The sequence below is a fragment of the Thalassophryne amazonica genome, chromosome 15 (genome assembly GCF_902500255.1).
Source record: "Thalassophryne amazonica chromosome 15, fThaAma1.1, whole genome shotgun sequence".
Classification (NCBI taxonomy): domain Eukaryota; kingdom Metazoa; phylum Chordata; class Actinopteri; order Batrachoidiformes; family Batrachoididae; genus Thalassophryne; species Thalassophryne amazonica.
This window is the reverse complement of record NC_047117.1, coordinates 44,709,168-44,730,643: the sequence shown is the minus strand read 5'-3', so window position 1 is coordinate 44,730,643 and position 21,476 is coordinate 44,709,168. Positions and strand designations below refer to the sequence as shown.

At 41.7% G+C, this 21,476-nt stretch overlaps 2 protein-coding genes and 1 pseudogene across 2 annotated transcripts in view; all 3 read right to left on the bottom strand.

Annotated features, from left to right (window-relative positions):
• Positions 1–3,117, bottom strand: part of LOC117526812 (transcription factor AP-4-like) — a 45,592-nt gene extending 42,475 nt beyond the window's left edge. Inside the window, exon 1 of the mRNA XM_034188886.1 lies at positions 2,843–3,117. Coding sequence (XP_034044777.1) covers positions 2,843–2,931 — 89 coding nt within the window. The 5' untranslated portion in view covers positions 2,932–3,117. The remainder of the gene's footprint in view (positions 1–2,842) is intronic.
• Positions 3,118–5,627: 2,510 nt separating this feature from the next.
• Positions 5,628–6,049, bottom strand: LOC117526810 (annotated as a pseudogene).
• A 7,193-nt stretch (positions 6,050–13,242) lies between these two features.
• Positions 13,243–21,476, bottom strand: part of mvb12a (multivesicular body subunit 12A) — a 38,529-nt gene continuing 30,295 nt past the window's right edge. The window contains exons 7-10 of the mRNA XM_034188885.1: positions 21,065–21,165; positions 20,914–20,972; positions 15,860–15,922; positions 13,243–15,718 (exon numbers count right to left, since the gene is read on the bottom strand). Coding sequence (XP_034044776.1) covers positions 15,632–15,718; positions 15,860–15,922; positions 20,914–20,972; positions 21,065–21,165 — 310 coding nt within the window. The 3' untranslated portion in view covers positions 13,243–15,631. The remainder of the gene's footprint in view (positions 15,719–15,859; positions 15,923–20,913; positions 20,973–21,064; positions 21,166–21,476) is intronic.

Genomic DNA, 21,476 nt, shown 5'->3' with positions numbered 1-21,476 from the left:
AAAACACAGAAATACTTTTTATCCAATTACTCGATTAATCACCAGAATAATCGATAGAATACTCGATTACTAAAATAATCTATAGCAGCAGCCCTAAACACAATATCTAAAGATGTTAAAATCAATCTCTGGGAACCTGGTAGGGGCGTGTGGTATATGCAGTTGATGGTATAAATGCTATAAATTTGGCCTACGGTAGAGATTTGGACTCCATCAACTGATCACGATAACGCTTGCAGATGCAAACACAGACACCTCACACTGGTGCACACTTCAAGGACTATGCCTGTTTGTAAATTGTGTTAATAGGCCTACTATAACATTAATTATGATTAATAACTTGTGCTATGTCAAGTTTATGGTCATATTTGGTGCACATATTTGCAGAAAACACAAGACCCCTCAGCTGACCCTTTAAACTTCAACTTTTTCAAGGTGCTTCTTCATTTTTTGGTTCCTCAGTGGCAAGGAAAATTGTTGCATGATTGATTCTTGGATGGGATAGTGAACGTGGAGAACATCTACATCCACGGTCGATCAAGCGACGCATGTGCATGGATTTGTTTAACGGGAGAATGTCACTGCATGCCAACAAACATGAGACCCTTGACAGATCCTTAGCCTGGTCCGATGGCTGGGAAATCCAAAGACGATTGGGGTCTGATGACCTGCTGCAGCATTTATCTGCCTTCACAGCAGCTGGGATACAAACCATCACCTCCTCCGCCTGATCCGTTGACTTCTTCTTTCCCCAGAGCCCTGTTAAGCCTTGTTTCCACCAAGCGGTCCGTGTTGGTACAGTATGGCTTGCATTTCCACCATCAGCAGCACTTTTTGTATATTAGGTGGAGCATGGCAGACGCCGACATGCACGTCATTGAGAGTGCGTATGCTGTTGAGTGGCCTCGGCTCCTCCACACAGAGTAATTTAACATTTTCAAAATTTTTACTTTATTTTTGTCTTGGTGGATCATTTATGGGATTTATTTTCATCGAGAGCAAAATGCTGAAGAGATGTGAATAAATGGAGCGCTGCAACACTTAAAAACACACCTGGAGCAGACAAAATATAGAGACTTCTTTAAAAACACTGCGTTTATTCAACCACAATAAGAAATTAAAAGTATTTCCAGACATTGTTTTCCAAGATAAGGGCGCTTTATGTGGATAACACTTTTTGTCAGGCTGTGATGATGTATTTCCAGACATTGTTTTCCAAGATAAGGGCGCTTTATGTGGATAACACTTTTTGTCAGGCTGTGATGATGAATCTGACCGAAAGGACGTAACAGGTAAGTTTAATAGACTTTATATTGACTCCGTGAGTGAATGATTTTAACATTTGAAACAGTCTGAATTGTATGAACGGTCACGTGAGTAGTGCAGCTTTCGCTTTAGCTGCTGAACCAATCAATGAACAGCAGTGTGTTAGCATCTCCCTTTTGTAATGCTCCATTATTTTGGTACCCCAGGCAAAGAATGCAGAAAAAACAGTAGTTTGTTTTTTTTTGATACCCATCCCTAAATCTGGATGTGGAAACGCACAAAACAGCGTTCCATACCGTGCAGTACAGACCCAGACCGCTTGATGGAAACAGGGCTTTAGCGTCTCTTATTCAAGGTTCCCGTTGGATCTTCATGGTTCATGGTAGCAGGCACGGGGCACACAACGTCCCCACCGTATTTCACCCCAACAGAAAAACATCTTTCAATGAATTAATTACTATTTATTAATTTGTATTACTTAACAGGTCAAATGATGAACCTCAGCTGATTTTCCACAGCAGCTGTAACCTGATGGTGTTTGGAGAAGCAAAGTTCTCTATCATTCAGAAAAAAGTCAGAAGTCGTCCACCCTGCTGGATTTTTGCACTGTATGCAATACTGACTCAGGTGACTCAAAGGTCTCAGAAAACCTGGGTATGATTAGTGGCTCACTCAGGAGGATGTGGATCTGTAAAATGATTTGCCTTGTGTCCACCTCCTGTGGAGGAGGTGTAGCCCTCACTAGAGATGGAAAAAAGGATTAATAGGCATCTTTAATGTATTCAGTAGTCCATTGATGAGGGTACAATTAAGCTTTAATTCGATAAGAAAATTTGAAGGGTATCTTTGACACATCTAAACAAGAAAACACTTTTCAGCTGATTTCATGTTATCTATTCATGTTGTGGCCAATAGGAGGCGCGTCAGCGAGGCCCCTGCCCTCACCGAGAACAATGCTTCTCCCGTTAGCACTCAGCTAGATGTTATTATTCAACCATGAAACCACCGACTGCTCATTTCTGCCCCTTACTGCACGTGGCAGACAATCCATGTGACTGGGCCGCTGGAGTAGACTGGTTAAATAACTGTATACATAACCAGTACTGTGACAGAACGTCTGGCTAAGTAGCTAGCCCAGCTAAGCTAACTTCAGCTCACGATCATGGCTGCTGTGCGGAAACGACTCTTTACAGCGCCGAATCCACCACAAACCCACTTCCACATGTACCAGCCGAAACGCAACTAAACGACACGCAGAGAAATAGATACGTAGACAGGTGGGGTTAATTTGTCGACAGAGAAAACCCGTAACTCAGTAATGTTAGTGTACAGCCGCTCGTTAGCTACCACGTGGTTGACTCCGCTGCACACAAATCTGTCGATTTAATCTAAATTTACATATTCCGAAACGGAACGGCTGCAAACGCGCCTCAGATTAACGTGTTCCACGACTGCCTGCGTTACTCGAACGACACATTTAACATTCCGCGTCCCCACATATGAACGCATGTGCAGCCAGAGCTAACCATTTAGCAGGTTGTGTGCACACATGTGGTCTTGCGAGCAGAGTATGTACCTGCACAGGCCTCCGATCACGTCCTTCTCAGTCTTCTTGAAGTGCTGTATGGACGCTATGTTGTCTGCGGGCATCATGAAATATTCCATACTTCCAAAGCCACCTTCTCAAAGTGCCGGCGCCGCTGCAGCTCTTCACCGGAGAAACGCGCAAACTCCTGCCGCACAATCGCTGTATCTGCACAATGCAGCGTGCAGCAGAAAAATAATAATAATAAAAGTTCAAGCTGTGTGTGTGTGTGTATAGCCACAGCTGATGGGGTTCCCTCCGGTGTGTGTGGCAGTTTGGCTCCGCCCACTATGTGTGTACGTGTGTGTGTGTGTGTGTGTGTGTGTGTGTGTGTGTGTGTGTGTGTGTGTGTGTGTGTGTGTGTGTGTGTGTGTGTGTGTGTGTGTGTGTGTGTGTGTGTGTGTGTGTGTGCAGCTGACCTGTGAGGCGGGAAACAGCTGGTTGGAATCAGAGCTCGTTTTCGGGGAATGTGCACACAGTCCCTTTGTAACAACCCGTCTGCGAATCAGATCACCGGCTGGCAAGCAGACAGTAAAAAAAAAAAACCTACAGCCTAGTAACTATAGTGGGACATACGTAAAGTAAGATGTTTACTTGCATTTCAAAACAAATGTCTCAATGCCAAGGTCAAATCTCACAGGACATCACCTTAGTTACTACACAATGAGCTGGACCTAGATCTTCAAAGGATGCATCCTTGCTGCAAAAGAAATCCCTGGAAATGTATAGAGGTCAGTGTTTCAACATACACGGACCCAAGTTTTGGCTCTGTGACCTTCAAAACTAGGTGAAGGCTTTCATCATCTAACATCTAACTAGACCTTCAAGAGATGTATTACATGCTCCCAATTTGGTAAACTTATTATTTCCTAAAGAGTTATAGGTAGTACAGTGTTGCAGTTATTTTTTGGCCCTATGACCTTCAGAATTAAATCAAAGTAATCACTGCATGTTTCCTGCAAATTTGATGAACCTGTATGAAATCCTTGGCAAGTTACCATCTTCATCACACAGAAACACCAGTTTTGGCTCTGTGACCTTCAATATTTGGTCAAGGTCACTCATCAGCAAGCTTGACTAAGTAGGGATGCCTCCCTGCTGAAAATTTGGTAAACTTGTCTCAAAACTATGAAAAGTTATAGGGAGTATGGCGTTTTGGACTGAAGGACAGCATTTCTGTGTCCATCCGTCAGGGTGACAGGGGATAAACTCCTTCTGTATTCCACTCCACTATGACGCGTATGGTGATGTAACAAACAAAAGTTGCATGATCCCGAATCGCCACAGCAAAACCAAGGTGGATCTGCATGTTGAATTGGCAGACGTTTTACACCAGTATGCCTTTCCTGACACAACTCCACATTACATGGAGAAATGTGGCAGGGGTGGGATTTGAACCTGGAACCTTCTGCACTGAAACCAAGTACATTAACCACTTGGCCACCACCCCTGCATCTTGAATCACAGTCTGTACCTCCTTCAAAGTTGTCATGGGTGTCTTAGTGGCTCCCCTCACTACTCTCCTAGCACAGTCAGTCAGATTTTGAGAACTACCTACTCCAGACAAATTTAACATATTGTGTGTATTTATTAGCAGTTAATGCAAATCAGACCTGGCGTCATGGGCGGGCCTTAGGGTGCCTGGCCTGCCCTCTGAGTCGGTTGGACCAACATTGGATGGATGAGCCTGTCAGTCGCCCGCCAACCACAAAAAATAAATAAAAATAAAAATAAAAAATCACAGCCTACCATTATTACAATTTGTATAAATGTCCAATATAGATGATTCATAATAATATTGATGAGTAAAACATGGAGTAATTATTAGGCTACAGCCTAATAGTCATCAGGTACACATAAAGAGACAGATGCAGCCACAACGGGAGTACCGCAGCAACCTGACCCTCATACTTCACTGCATACCCATATATGGCAGAATATGAAACTCTCTTAAACAAAATAGGAGCGCTATTTTTGACCAGTGGGTCAAAAGACATACAGGCCCATGAATCTCCTTATTAATTGCCTAAATAACGTGTTCTCTCCCGCGGGACGCGAGAAGACACAAAATCAATACATCTCTATTATTGTCTGGGCATAAATTCTCAGAGATTCATGGGGGCAGATGTGATTGGACATACACATGATCGCGGGAACGGGCGAGAGGCACCTTGACATTTGATCCCCGCACGGCCACACAGTTTGTCCAGCCAATGCATCCCGCTTTGTCTTGCTGGACGCCACACTTTTTAAAATAATTTTGTAGCCGAAGATGCATTTGCTCTAAGAACGTGGCTGATGAAACCATTCTCTCATCACTCCCAGAATCACAGAGACATTATCTACAGCTGCAGGTTGTCTCGTGCACGTCGTGCAGTGGAGAACACATTTGGAATCTCGTGTCAAAGGTAATATTTATCATATATATATAGTAATGAATTGGCAAAATAGTTGACTTTTCATTCCTTCTTATAAGTTACATCACGTATCTGTAAAGGTATGTATTTCATAGATGTAACATCTTGTCATAATTTAATTTCAAGTTCAACTGCCCTGTGTGCAATGATACCCATTGATTGACGCTCAGTGTTTTCGAATAGGTTGTGCAATGATCATGACTAATTCATGCAAGTGGCACGAAATTAATGCGTACCAGAGCTTTTGAACAGTCTTTGCGCACTGGCATGCAACCGTGCACAGTTTACAACAAGTTTACTCATTGGCAGACAAGCTTGCGCGCAAGTGTGAGGATCAAATTTGTGCAAGTGTCAAGATTTGTCTGGTGGACACACCAAGATCACTTTAAGTCCTCTCTCCTCCGATGCGACACACCAGCTGGATGTCTTTGGGCATGATGGTGACCCTCTTGGCGTGGATGGTGCACAGGCTGGCATCCTCAAACACAGATGTCTCCTGCTGAGCCATCATAGTGGAGCTCTAGAAGCACAGATTGGTCTCGAAATCCTGAGGGATTTCTCTCACCAGATGCTGGAAGGGCAACTTGTGGATCAGCAGCTCTGTGGATTTCTGGTAGCGATGGATCTCCTGCAGTGCCACGGTACTGGGTCTGTAACGGTGAGGCTTCTTCATGCCAGCGGTAGCAGGAGCGCTCTTACGGGCAGCCTTTGTAGCTAGCTGCTTTCTGGGCGCTTTGCCACTGGTTGATTTATGGGCGGTCTGCTTGGTTCTTGGCATATTTACAGAGCAACAGCTTTCTTCTCAAAGCAGAGACACTTGACCGTAACACATATGGCGGTTATGGGCCGAAAGTCAGCAGGAGCGGCTGTGGGACAAAGAAAATAGTCCAGCACAGAGCTCTAATTTATACTTCTGGCATAAAAAAGTGCCCCCCGCCCTCAGAGCAATGTAAGGCCCCTCTGCAAATCTGTCTGGCACCGGGACTGATGTTAATAAATTCCCAGACATATCCATACCCTGACCTGTCTTAAGAAAACTGGCTGTAAAAGTGATTTGCATTACATACAGTACTTTGTTAGTACACTGTATGTACTGTCTGCTACACTTTACAGTACCACTCACTGTGTACACTGTCTTTATACCATCTTGTCACAAAAACAATTCTAATCCTTTGAAGATAAGAGTTTACATGATGTCACTGCTTAAATTTTTATTAATGTGTACATATCACATCATGCAAAATGACTAATAGTATTTTCACAATAACCATTTCTGTCTTTACTTTAAAATTTCAAATTGTATGTTTTAAAACTCTACAGTGTACATTAGGCATTAAAATTCACTATTACAGTGGTTTTATTTGTCCTTTTTTTTATATATAGTATCAAACAGGGACTGCAGCAAACACAATTTCACCGTATTTGTACAAGTATGACTACAACACCTACGACATTTTGGCCATGTGTCGCATTTTTCTGAGAATGATCCAGCAAGAAGCCACCACAGTGCTGCTGAGGATCCCAGAAACGGGAAAAGACACCTACACGTCACCTGGCTGCTGCATATGGATGGTGACTTTTGGGAGGTGAGGATGGACCGGTTGTGTGCCTGGGTGGATGCCAACCAGGAACCAGGGCGTTTCCATAATGTGGTGTATGTGTCAAAGTGTGGCACTAGTGCACGCTCCCAGACCTGACCTAGCATGACCTGTGTAACAGTTAAAAAACAAAAAAACCCAAAAAACTTAATATTCATATATTCCAACATATTGCAGACACATAATTGCATCCACCAGAGATGTAATAAAATAATCTGCGTTTATTTATTATCTATCTATCTGTCTGACTGTTAGCAAGACTACATCAAAACTACTGCACAGCACAGATTTTGAAGAAATTTTCAACACAGATAGATATGAGGCCAAGGAAGACTAAATTTTGGAGGTGACCATGATCCGGATTCTGGATCAAGATTCACTTTATATAGACTTTGAAGGATTACATCAAAACTATTTCATGGATTCTCACCACGGATACATATTGGGCCATGGAAGACTCCATTAAATTTTGGAGGTGATCTGGATCCGAATCCGGATTCTGGATCAAGATTCCACTTTATATAGGCTTTGAAGGATTACGTCAAAACTACGTCATGGATTCTCACCACATTTGCGACACAGCTAGATACAGTTGTATACAAAAGTTTGGGCACCCCTGATGATTTCCATGATTTTCCTTTATAAATCATTGGTTGCCTGGATCATCAATTTCAGTTAAATATATCATATAGCAGACAACCACTGATATTTGAGAAGCGAAATGAAGTTTATAGGATTTACAGAAAGTGTGCAATAATTCTTTAAACAAAATTAGGCAGGTGCATAAATTTGGGCACCCCAACAGAAAAAAATACATCAATATTTAGTAGCTCCTCCTTTGGCAGAAATAATAGCCTCTAAATGCTTCCTATAGCGTCCAATCAGAGTCTGGATTCTGGTTGAAGGTATTTTGGACCATTCTTCTTTACAAAACATCTCAGGTTTGTTGGTTTCCGAGCATGGACGGCCTGCTTAAAATCACACCACAGATTTTCAACAATATTCAGGTCTGGGGACTGAGATGGCCATTCTAGAATGTTGTACTTGTTCCTCTGCATGAATGCTTTAGTAGATTTTGAGCAGTGTTTGTGTCGTTGTCTTTTTGAAAGATCCAGCCCCGGTGCAACTTCAACTTTGTCACTGATTCATGAACACTGTTCTCAAGAATCTGCTGATATTGACTGGAATCCATGTGACCCTCAACTTTAACAAGATTCCCAGTACCTGTACTGGGAATCTTGGCACATCACACAAATATGTACATGGCAACAATGGAAGAAAATAACACACATTACATTTGTGATATGCATGTTTCTAATATTTAGCACACTGCTGGGTAAAATTTCCACCCACACACACACACACACACACACACACACACAGTCTTTGGAAGCTATTCAGCTGTACATGAAAAAAGGTTGAACCCACAATCTGCACCACAGAATAACCCAAGTACACGTAAATAAGACTGTCGCAGAACAACACTTAATATCACACAAGCTGGAATCTCAGAAATGCATCATTTAAAGAAGCTGACATTGGAGATGTTAAATCAATGAATGAAGGTGTTGAAGCAATGAAAGAAGAGACACGTACACAATCAAAATTTACAAAAAATTCAAAGCAAGAAATCTAATCAGCTGCTGCCCTTGTCTTTTTCTCAAATCCACCAACCAGTCACCTGAAGGGTTTTTTTTGTTTGAGAAGACAAGTTCTTAATGGAAATATAGTATTTATAAATATAAACAGAGATGACTATAATTCAGCTTTAAAAATATATAATTATACCACCACAAAGGTTTTGAGGAGTATACAAGAATGACCCTGTCCATGGGTCTTGTATAAGCCCAACTCCCCCTAAACCACTTTATGGATTTAAGTGAAACGACACACAGTGGAAGTGCACGAAGGACGCAGATTCTGGTCTGATATCTCCAGAAAGAGATAATTGGACTTTGCTTTTAATAATATATCACATTGGTCAAATACATGTGCAGAGGATAATCCGTTTGTTAATTCAGTTATTTCATCACAAAAGATTTACTATCCCTGAGAAATAATACAAGGTCTATTAGAAAAGTATCCGACCTTATTATTTTTTTAAAAAACCATAAGGATTTGAATCACGTGTGATTGCGTCAGACAAGCTTGAACCCTCGTGCGCATGCGTGAGTTTTTTCATGCCTGTCGGTTGCGTCATTCGCCTGTGAGCAGGCTTTGTGTGAGCACTGGTCCACCCCTCTCGTCTATTTTTTATTGCGAATAAATGTCTGAACGATTTGGAGCTTTGCTGCATCATATTTTTTCCAGAAACTGTGAGAGACCTCCAGGTGGACACCGTTCTAAAAATTAATATGGCTTTCAGGGACGATTTTATGGGGATTAAACAGATTACGGAGTGTTACTGCCGCTTTAAGGACTGCCCACAACTCCTGAGAGCGCGGCGCACTCCCAGCCCCCATCGACAGGCTGACACCCCACTGGAACAACCAGATCATTTCCAACGTGAAAGCTTTGTTGATCCGGGACCTCGTCTGACTTTCACAAAAAGGCAGAAGATGTGGACATCAGCACTTTTTCGGCACATTCCACCGTTACAGGAGTTTTTTCATGGAAAAAGAAGCAGAGGGACGCGCCACCGTGCCGCTCATGGCGCGGCACAAAACCACCTCGGTGTTGGTCTCTCAGGACAGCTTTCAGGTGGATTTCAGACGGATTCCGGTTGCTTTCCAGTCGTGTGAATATCCGATTGTGATTGTGCATGAGCTGGACCTGCCCAAACATGTCCTGTGAGGCTTCATCACGTCGCGGCTGAGCTGCATGGCGCAAAGAAACGCCGTGATGAAGCAGGGGGTATCATTTTGTGAGATTGGTGACAGGTCTGGATTTTTTAAATTTATTTTCCAGTGTTCAAAGCGGCACACTTTCTGAGGTTGATTTGCCCTGTTCTCACTTTCACAGACATGCATCCTGGAAGCTCACAGTAAGCTGGTGTACAAAGGTCACCGCCGTCCACAAAAGTGAGGTAGTACGCAGTGTGATGATGCAATGTGCTGAACTACCTTGCGAGTGTGTAAAAACAACTGCAGTACACCCATTGCATAACTTCAGCACAACTTTGGTATTTATGGAAAACTTTCCGGTGATATGATAGGACAGGAATGTTACAGGCTACACGGAAATGCGAGGGATACCAAAACATGCCAAAAGTTCCAAAGAAAAAAACTTTTTTTACATCTTAAAACTGTGCCACAGTAAAAACAAAGAAACTACAGCACAATGATGGAAAATTCTGGTAAATCACAGACACCTTTTGGAGTTCATGGACAAACTCTCAAACTGAGTTTCCCGGATCTCTGTGACAGAGAGAGAACGGGAATTTAATTGATTACTCAGTGACCAATTGACACCAATTTGAAATTTATTTTCAAGACTTAATAATTGAAGCATCTCTAACAAAATAGAAAGAAACCCAAATAGTAATGTTTGAACTATTCAAATTAGATATTCTATTGAAAAACTGAAGGAACCCCCCTTAGCTGAACAGGGTGGTGTCATCAGCATATTCAAGGCCAGTTAGGATGTGATCACACGCCAGGAACCTGCTCACAGATGCTTGTCATTAGATGATCTATGACACAGAGTTCTGGAGCATCGACACAGTCCTGCCTTACACCACTGCTGATGGGGAACCACTCTTGAGCATCTGCTGTTCCCAGGCACACAACTCTTGGTTCTGTGGTACAGGTGCTAAAAGAGTGTTGGATCTTGGCTGGGACACCAAGGTTCTTAAGTATGTTCCCTAATGATCCATGGTCCACAGTGTCAAAGGCAGCTTTGAGGTTGATGAAGTTAATGTTATGGTGGCAGTCCTTCCTAAACACCCCGGCCTTTTCTATTCGCGGTTGCAGTGCAGAAATACAGTGAGGAAAATAAGTATTTGAACACCCTGTGATTTTGCAAGTTCTCCTACTTAGAAATCATGGAGGGGTCTGAAATTTTCATCTTAGGTGCATGTCCACTGTGAGAGACATAATCTAAAAAAAAAAAAAAAAAAAAAAAAAATCCGGAAATCACAATGTATGATTTTTTTTAATAATTTATTTGTATGTTACTGCTGCAAATAAGTATTTGAACACCTGTGAAAATCAATGTTAATATTTGGCATAGTAGCCTTTGTTTACAATTACAGAAGTCAAACGTTTTCTGTAGTTTTCACCAAGTTTGCACACACTGCAGCAGGGATTTTGGTCCACTCCTCGATACAGATCTCTAGATCTTTCAGGTTTGGAGTTTCAGCTCCCTCCAAAGAAGAAGACCCAGCCATGACCCATCTTCAATGCTCTTACTGAGGGAAGGAGGTTGTTTGCCAAAATCTCGCAATACATGACCCCATCCATCCTCCCTTCAATACGGTGCAGTCGTCCTGTCCCCTTTGCAGAAGAGCACCCCCAGAGTATGATGTTTCCACCCCCATGCTTCACGGTTGGGATGGTTTTCTTGGGGTTGTTCTCATCCTCTAAACATGGTAAGTGGAGTTGATTCCAAAAAACTCTATTCTGGTCAAATCTGACCACATGACCTTCTCCCATGCCTCCTCTGGATAATCCAGATAGACACTGGTGAACTTCAAACAGGCCTGGACATGTGCTGGTTTCAGCAGGGGGACCTTGCTGCCCTGTAGGATTTTAATCCATGACAGCATCATGTGTTACTAATGTAATCTTTGTGACTGTGGTCCCAACTCTCTTCAGGTCATTGACCAGGTCCTCCTATGTAGTTCTGAGCTTTCTCAGAATCGTCCTTACCCCATGAAGTGAGATCTTGCATGGAATCCCAGATCGAGGTTGATTGACAGTCATGTGTTTCTTCCACTTTCTAATAAATAATCTTAACAGTTGTTGTCTTCTACCAAGCTGCTTGCCTGTTGTCCTGTAGTCCATCCCAGCCTTGTGCAGGTCTACAGTTTTGTCCCTGGTGTCCTTAGACAGCTCTTTGGTCTTGGCTATGGTGGACAGGTTGGAGTGTGATCGAGTGTGTGAACAGGTGTCTTTTATACAGTTCAAACAGGTGCAATTAATACCGGTAAAGAGTGCAGAATAAGAGGGCTTCTTAAAGAAAAACTAACAGGTCTGTGAGAGCCAGAATTCTTGCTGGTTGGTAAGTGTTAAAATACTTATTTGCAGCAGTAACATACAAATAAATTTAAAAAAATCATACATTGTGATTTCCGGATTTCTTTTTTAGATTATGTCTCTCACAGTGGACATGCACCTAAGATGAAAATTTCAGACCCCTCCCATGATTTCTAAGTGGGAGAACTTGCAAAATCGCAGGGTGTTCAAATACTTATTTTCCTCACTGTATGACCTGTTGTGGATCTATTAGGCATAAAACCAGCTTTTTGTTAGTGGTATCTGCTGCGTGTGACCAGGGCACAGGTGAGTAAAATGCAAGTGAATAATTTGCCTGGAATGTAGAGGAGTGTGACGTCTCTGTGGTTGATGCACATCAGCAGGTCACCCTTCCTCTTCCAAAACAGTGATAGGAGACTGTGACCCCCTCCAGTCATCTCACGGCATCTCGTAGACCCACACATGGTTTATTATTTGTGAAGCCAGAGGATGATGTTATTGCTTTGTACCAACATTTAAATATCTTGGTCCTATAGTGTCTAACTTGCCAGAGGTTGACTGACACAGAGCCCTGGCAACTACCATCATGCAGTCCCTGTGGAGTCCTCTGTGGCAGCACCAATGCATCTCTTGGGGCACCAAGCTCCGGGTCTATAATGCCTCTGTTCTCTTGTATGGCTCAGAAATCTGGCCACTGAGCAACACCCTGGTGGGCAGAGTTGATGGCTTTGACACCAGAGTTCTCAGGATGGAAGGCATTACCTGGTCCCAACCAGGCTCTGAGACAGCAGACCCAACAGCTCCCGGCATCTTGCCATGCAGCAGTGTGGCATGTGTGATGGTATGGCCATATCATCTGCCTGCCCATACAACATCCAACATGGGCCAGTGTGCACTTTGTCTGGGCAGCAAGCTGCCTGGAGGCGGCCCAGAGGCGCCTCTCGCACCTGCCGGCTGAACAGCCTGGGACCTCAGAGTCTGTGATGTGACCCTGTCCCAAGCACAGGATATTGCCCATGACTGAGCTAGATGGAGACATCTGGTTTCCGTGGTTGGCTCCACGTGGCCTGAGTGCAAGAGGATTTATGTAAAAATGTAATGTACATAGTACACAAATGTTCTCCATTGGCTTCCTCATTCCTCTTGGCTTCATTCTTCAAACATAAAGAATCATTTCTTCTGGAGGATGTGAATGAAACCACACATCAACCATTTCTAGTCTTTTATAAAGAACAACAATCTGTATTCCACTTGGTTTTTATTTTACATGCAGTAAATCTCTGAACAAACCTTTAAAACAAATCAGGATTGAAAAGATAAAGTACAGTGAGATGAATTACAAATGACTGCTTTTTCTAATCAAGATTTTTTTTTCTCCCCCCCCCCCACACACACACACACATTTGGATGAGAACATGATAAATACAGAGCTATACCTTAAACAAGTTTTACCATTCACCTTAAAATCTATAAATATTTTTAAGTAAAGCTGATATAGTGCTTCCTTTACTTCAAGAAACACACAATGCACCACAATTTATTCTAGTTAACCCTCTGGATTCAGCACATCATCTGCAGCATATTTATCTACCAAAACTGACTCAGCATTAATAAATAAAGATAAATTATTAACATAATTAAAACTGTGCAAGGGTCAGTGATATTCCTCAACATTTCAGGCATCAGAAACGTTAGCCAAGTCCCCTAGTGATTCCTGAGCTTCAGAGATGTGCTCGTTAGGGTGACAGTCTTAGACCATGGCATCATGAGGTCAGCCAGCCAGTTCTTTTCTCACTGCCTTACACCTCCCCATGTGAAATAAATCTTCCACACATAAGATCAGCATGCTAACAACTGAGTGACTCCTCCAGCCAGGTGTTTTCATTCTATGCAGAAGAGGCATCATTTAACAGTGCACGAAGCTCATCATTTCACTGGGCTGGTGGGCATTCATGACTTAAAAAAGAATGCATGTATGAAGCAAATACTTTAAAATAATGTTAATGCTGCAGATAAGTAATCCCTAAACAGCAGATGCTTTACATCCATCCGCATGAATGTTTCAAAACGTTATATATATTACCACATCTCCTCATCAACATTACATATATAACAAACTAACAGGTAAGACAATATGTTCAGATACAAAACATGACCCTATACAAAACTGCATTTTTTGGGGAAACAGACAACTGGGCACCTTGAACATTCAGATTTCAAGTACAGAACGGAGGAATTCAATGGCGTTTCTACAAAGTAGACATCCAGCTTGTGAATGTAACACATTATCTAAATGCGTGAAATAAATGATTGCCATCATAGGTAGAAAAGAAGTTCTTAAACAGGACTGCTGGATGTACACAGATTATTATACATCCTGTTTTCAACTGAAAGCCATTAAAGTTTCATACTATATGTTACATATACATAGAATTAGGACCATATACATTTTATGATTGACAAATTGTTTTAATTTTAGCTGTGCATAGAACCATATTAAAGATGAAGAAAACAATGAATATGAGCTCGTAGTGCAGACTGACATGTTGGTTGACTGTGTCGAAATTGGGTGTACAGTATAAGAATGACTCCATTGTGGTTTCCATTAAGGGGCCAAATTTAACTTCATAATTACTTCCTGATTTGCTGTATGGCCAGCTGTGTCATTTATTTAAAAATTTCATTAATATGTCAACAGACAAACAGTCTGTGGTTGATTTCAAGTGGTACATATCTGTCGAAACATGATTAAAATAATTAACCAGCAACACTGGCCTTAGTGGCCACCGGGACCCCGAAATTAGTAACAAAGCTTCACATGGATATTGATAGGCCAATGTCTTTATTTGATGTTATTCTCACTGTAGTTGGTAAAAGATGCCAACATGGCCCAAAATACAATGTTCAGTGATCCTCACCTGTACTGATCATAACCCAAAACCTCAGACCTGAACAGTTATTACAGAGTTATATATGGATATTTTGGGGACCCAATGACACTGTTAATCCTGTACTTGCCCTGCTAATCGCAGGGAATAAACTGAAAGCATATGGCACAGTACAGTAAATCTACCCAGCGACCTGAGGACCGTACATGAAAGACTAGTGAATGGACCCACCAAGACACCCATGACAACACTCAACTTACAGTGCACAACTAAGAAACTAGCAAATTTCATTCAATACATTTCAGTTGTTTACGTTATATTTTGTTATATACAATTCTGGATCGACAGACTGATTTATCAACGGAATTCAATCCACCACCTCACTTCTTCGCTCTGTGACAGCAGGGCATAACGCTGAGGGAAGAACACACACCTTGACTTTAACAATGTGGCATCAAACTGTCCAATTTCCTTTGGTCCCAAAAATATGAGACCACAGATAATACGTGGTGTAATTCTTACCTTCAAATTAAAGCTTTCAGGCTGTATAACAAGCTCTCATTCATTAATTGTGTTCATCTCTAATATCCAGTGAATACAAAAATAAAATCCTTGCAAATATCCGTATATGCAGTCAATTCTCTGTATATCAATGTCCTCAAATTGTGCCGCCACTCAAAATTCTTTCCAAAATATCCCCTTCAGAGAGAGCTTAAGTCTGGTACTGGTGCTGAGGCAAAGGTCACTGAGATGTTGTGGTACCTTCTGTTTGCACAGATGGTCTGGTCCTCTTGGCAGTAAATTCTTCGACAGCAAAAGTGTAGCCATACTGATAGAGAGGGAGGAGGAAAAAGCAAATGTTTGCTTAATGAGAACATGCTGTTAAATCACAGTTTTCTTTAAATGTGTTCAAATGTGGGTGAAAAAAACACCCCACTGTACTAAAACATAGAATAAGAAGTAAACCTACCTCATTTTCAATATCTTGGACAGACTTTATATGAATGTTGTTTAGAGTGTTCACCTGAGAAGACTATGAAAAAATATCAGGAAGCAGAAAGACATTAAAATCAACAAAAACTTTAGGTAAAAGAAAATATAAAAGAGGTACAGTAGTGTTCAGAATGATAGTAGTGCTATGTGACTAAAAAGATTAATCCAGGTTTTGAGTATATTTCTTATTGTTACATGGGAAACAAGGTAGCAGTAGATTCAGTAGATTCTCACAAATCCAACAAGACCAAGCATTCATGATATGCACACTCTTAAGGCTATGAAACTGGGATATTAGTAAAAAAAAGTAGAAAAGGGGGTGTTAACAATAATAGTAGTATTTGCTGTTGATGCTACAAACTCAAAACTACGAGGTCTGTGAGAAAAGTAACGGACCTTATTTTTTTCAAAAACTATATGGATTTGAATCACGTGTGATTACATCAGACATGCTTGAACCCTCGTGGGCATGCGAGAGTTTCTTCACGCCTGTCGGTTACGTCATTCGCCTGTGGGTAGTCTTTGAGTGAGGAGTGGCCCACCCTCTCGTCGATTTTTTCATTGTTTAGGAATGGCTCAGAGACTGCTGCTTTGTTTGAGAAAAAATTTTTCCAAAACCTGTAAGGCACAACTGAGTGGACACCATTCGATAAATTCAGCTGGTTTTTGGTGAAAATTTTAACGGCTGATGAGAGATTTTGGAGTTCTACTGTCGCCGTAAGGACGGTCCATGGCGCCTGACGGCGATCTGCGCTCCGAGGCGGCGTCGTCTCGCTGTTTCAAGCTGAAAACATCCTAATTTCAGGCTCTGTGGACCCAAGACGTCATGAGATAACAGGACTTTCAGAAGAATTCGGGATCAGGAGTTTATCCAGACATTCCACTGTTAAAGGAGATTTTGTAATGAAAAAACGTGCGGGCAGATTCGCATGTCGGGCCGGACCCGACCGCGGGGGGTCGTCACAGGAAAAACACCTCCGTTGGAAACCTTAACGGACAAGTTGGAACATGCCCAGCTGTTAAACAATTTCTCAGATACTCACTTGTTGAAAGTCATCAAAAGCCGCCTGAATTTTACAAATGGTTTTCAACACGGAGGTGTTTTTCATGTCGCGGCGCAGACGGATTTGCCACGGATCGTCACGGATCCGACTCGGCAAATTCGTCCGCACGTTCTTTCATTACAAAATCTCCTTTAACAGTGGAATGTCCGGGTAAATTCCTTCTTCTGAAACTTCTCTGTTCTCTGACGACGTCCTGGGTGAACAGAGCTTTAAATTAGGATGTTTTCAGCTCGAAACAGCCAGACGGATGCCACCTCAGACTGCGCCGCGCCGATCCGCTTTGTGGGCAGTGCTTAAAGTGAAAGAAACTCCACAATCTCTCATCAGCCGTTAAACTTTACACCAAAAACCAGCTGAATTTCTCGAATAGTGTCCACACGGATATCCCTCACCGGTCCTGAATTGATAAAGCCACGCACGCCGTCTCCCTGCAGCGTCTCAGACAAAGAGATTCCGACGGAAGGGGGAGTCCACACCTCACTCAAAGCCTGCCCACAGGCGAATGACGTCACCGACAGGCATGACAAAACTCACGCATGCGCACGAGGGTTCAAGCTTGTCTGACGTAAAAACATATGAATCAAATCCATTTATTTTTTGAAAAAAAAAATAAATAAAAAGGACCGCTTTTTTTAAATCACAGACCTCGTATTATGTTGAAACTGCTTTTTTTTAGCAATCCTGTGAATCACTAAACTAGTATTTAGTTGTATAACCACAGTTTTTCATGATTTCTTCACATCTGCGAGGCATTAATTTTGTTGGTTTGGAACCAAGATTTTGCTCGTTTACTAGTATGCTTGGGGTCATTGTCTTGTTGAAACACCCATTTAAAGGGCATGTCCTCTTCAGCATAAAGCAACATGACCTCTTCAAGTATTTTGACATATCCAAACTGATCTATGATACCTGGTATGCGATATATAGGCCCAACACCATAGTAGGAGAAACATGCCCATATCATGATGCTTGCATCACCATGCTTCACTGTCTTCACTGTGAACTGTGGCTTGAATTCAGAGTTAGGGGTCGTCTCACAAACTGTCTGCGGCCCTTGGACCCAAAAAAAACAATTTTACTCTCATCAGTCCACAAAATATTCCTCCATTTCTCTTTAGGCCAGCTGATGTGTTCTTTGGCAAATTGTAACCTCTTCTGCACATGTCTTATTTAACAGAGGGACTTTGCGGGGGATTCTTGCAAATAAATTAGCTTCACACAGGCGTCTTCTAACTGTCACAGCACTTACAGGTAACTCCAGACTGTCTTTGATCATCCTGTAGCTGATCAATGGGTGAGCCTTTGCCATTCTGGTTATTCTTCTATCCATTTTGATGATTGTTTTCCGTTTTCTTCCACGCGTCTGTTTTTTTTAGTCCATTTTAAAGTATTGGAGATCATTGTAGATGAACAGGCTGTAATTTTTTGCACCTGCGTATACGTTTTCCCCTCTCCAATCAACTTTTTAATCAAACTACGCTGTTCTTCTGAACAATGTCTTGAACGTCCCATTTTCTTCAGGCTTTCAAAGAGAAAAGCATGTTCAACAGGTGCTGGCTTCATCCTTAAATAGGGGACACCTGATTCACACCTGTTTGTTCCACAAAATTTACAAACTCACTGACTGAATGCCACACTACTATTATTGTGAACACGCCGTTTTCTTTTTTTTTTTTTTTTTTTTACTAATAGCCCAATGTCATAGCCTTAAGAGTGTGCATATCATGAATGCTTGGTCTTGTTGGATTTGTGAGAATCTACCGAATCTACTGGTACCTTGTTTCCCATGTAACAATAAAAAATATACTCAAAACCTGGATTAATCTTTTTAGTCACATAGCACTACTATTATTCTGAACACTAAATCAAATCAATTTTATTTATATAGCGCTAAATCACAACAACAATTGCCCCAAGGCGCTTTATATTGGAAGGCAAAAGCCATACAATAATTACAGAAAAACCCCAACGGTCAAAACGACCCCCTGTGAGCAAGCACTTGGCAACAGTGGGAAGGAAAAACTCCCTTTTAACAGGAAGAAACCTCCAGCAGAACCAGGCTCAGGGAGGGGCAGTCTTCTGCTGGGACTGGTTGGGGCTGAGGGAGAGAACCAGGAAAAAGACATGCTGTGGAGGGGAGCAGAGATCAATCACTAATGATTAAATGCAGAGTGGTGTATACAGAGCAAAAAGAGAAAGAAACACTCAGTGCATCATGGGAACCCCCAGCAGTCTAAGTCTACAGCAGCATAACTAAGGGATGGTTCAGGGTCACCTGATCCAGCCCTAACTATAAGCTTTAGCAAAAAGGAAAGTTTTAAGCCTAATCTTAAAAGTAGAGAGGGTGTCTGTCTCCCTGATCCGAATTGGGAGCTGGTTCCACAGGAGAGGAGCCTGAAAGCTGAAGGCTCTGCCTTCCATTCTACTCTTAAAAACCCTAGGAACTAAAAGTAAGCCTGCATTCTGAGAGCGAAACGCTCTATTGGGGTGATATGGTACTAAGAGGTCCCTAAGATAAGATGGGACCTGATTATTCAAAACCTTATAAGTAAGAAGAAGAATTTTAAATTCTATTCTAGAATTAACAGGAAGCCAATGAAGAGAGGCCAATATGGGTGAAATATGCTCTCTCCTTCTAGTCCCCGTCAGTACTCTAGCTGCAGCATTTTGAATTAACTGAAGGCTTTTCAGAGAACTTTTAGGACAACCTGATAATAATGAATTACAATAGCACTACTACAACACTACTGTATAAACAGAATCCACTTTAGTGGGTCGATCTGCTCTTGTACGGGCACAGCAGTCCGACAAAAAATTAAGACCCTTTGGCTAGCAGACCCAGTGAGGATCTGCGTGTTGATTTAGGCACAGATTTTATTATGGATGCCCCCCTGACCCAACTCCACATTTAATGGAGAAACGTGATAGGGGTAGGATTTGAACCGGGAACCATCCGTACTGAAACCAAGCGTACTAACCACTTGGTCACCAACCCTGCCAACAGAGAGAAAAATAAATAAATACAATAAATAAATAAATAAATAAGCCACTGGGTGGTAATGACCCATCCACCAGTAGTTTTGTACCCAATCATTTCTAACAACCGTTGACTCACGGTGTCATGTTGCTTCTTAATTTGGATATCGCAATCACTTTTAGACATAATTTTAAGAAGCTTTGTGAAGCTTTAACATGCTCACCACAACAACTATAAAATCTTCCAATTAACAGAATAAACAGACAATTATCCATTGTTACAATTGCCCCAGAATACTCCGTGCTCCTTTGACATTACTGGGTTGCTGGTCTTTATTAAGATATAATATTTCTTAATGAAAACTGAGCAGCAAAAACATTGTGGGCCTATTTTTAATATAAAACTGCAAGAGGGAAACCACAGGTGGAGGTCAAGGTGCTTGCTGATGAAAAAAGTTTTTTATTTTATCTAAATGAAAAGGTTAAAAGCTGCAGTTTAGTCCACACAGGTATCTTTTACAGGTTTTGACACAATGTATGTACATGATCTTATATACGCTGTGATGGCAGCAATGCTTTCTAGTTGCAGTTTGCTTGTTCTACCACTCAGTGCTGTGTGCATATTTAAACACGTCCCTAAGTGCAAATACAAGCTGATAAATTCCACATTTTGTGTAGAAATAATTGTACACATGGTTTAAGAACAAATTTGTACATACAATTGTTTGATAAATGAGGCCCCAGGAGCCAAAACGGAGAAAGCACGATCACTTCTCCGTGTCAGTCTGGATTGAGGAATGGTCAAAAGACCCATCTCAGATAATCTGAGAGTCCTGGGCTGGAGTAGGGCTGCTAGCTAGATAACTGCCTTGAAAACAAGTCAAGAAGGAAAACCCAGCATCCACATGAATCTTTTGGGGTTTTTTTTTATAAATTTTTTTCTTATGTAAAGACTTTTGCTGTATTTCACAAATAATACTTTAAAACATACTGTGTCATTTGTCTGGATATCAAACTTTGGGTGAAGAGCAAAAGGAACTCCATCTAGAGCTGAGGAAAGTGAACACAGGAAATAAGTGAACAGGTCAATGTGAGAAAAAGTGACAGTCAAAAAATAATATTCCTGAGGAAGGACAGAGTACCTGTGATTCCAGAGCCATCAGCAAGTTTGTTCGTGTTATTTGTGGGATTGAGAACACCGCGTCTGCGACTTATTCTTCCAGGTGGCAGGGGAGGAGTGTTGCTGCAGAGAGGCAAAAAAAAGAAAAAAAAAAAAAGTATTTAGGACCGAGAGCACCAGGCCTCCAGGATAGAAGCTATGCTATAGTTCTGAAGTTGTGATGGTCTGATTTTGACCATCAGTAATTTTTGACTTTGGAGAAATAGTAATCTGTGTACACAGATGTCTGGGACAGATTACACTATTCCAAGTCAAAGTCAGATCATGTTAAATACCCCATACAGGGATATTAAATAGCCACCCCCTCCTTCAAATGAAAATGGAAAAGCATTATAACCCAACAGAGTGCTGCCAAAAATGATGAAAAATATTGA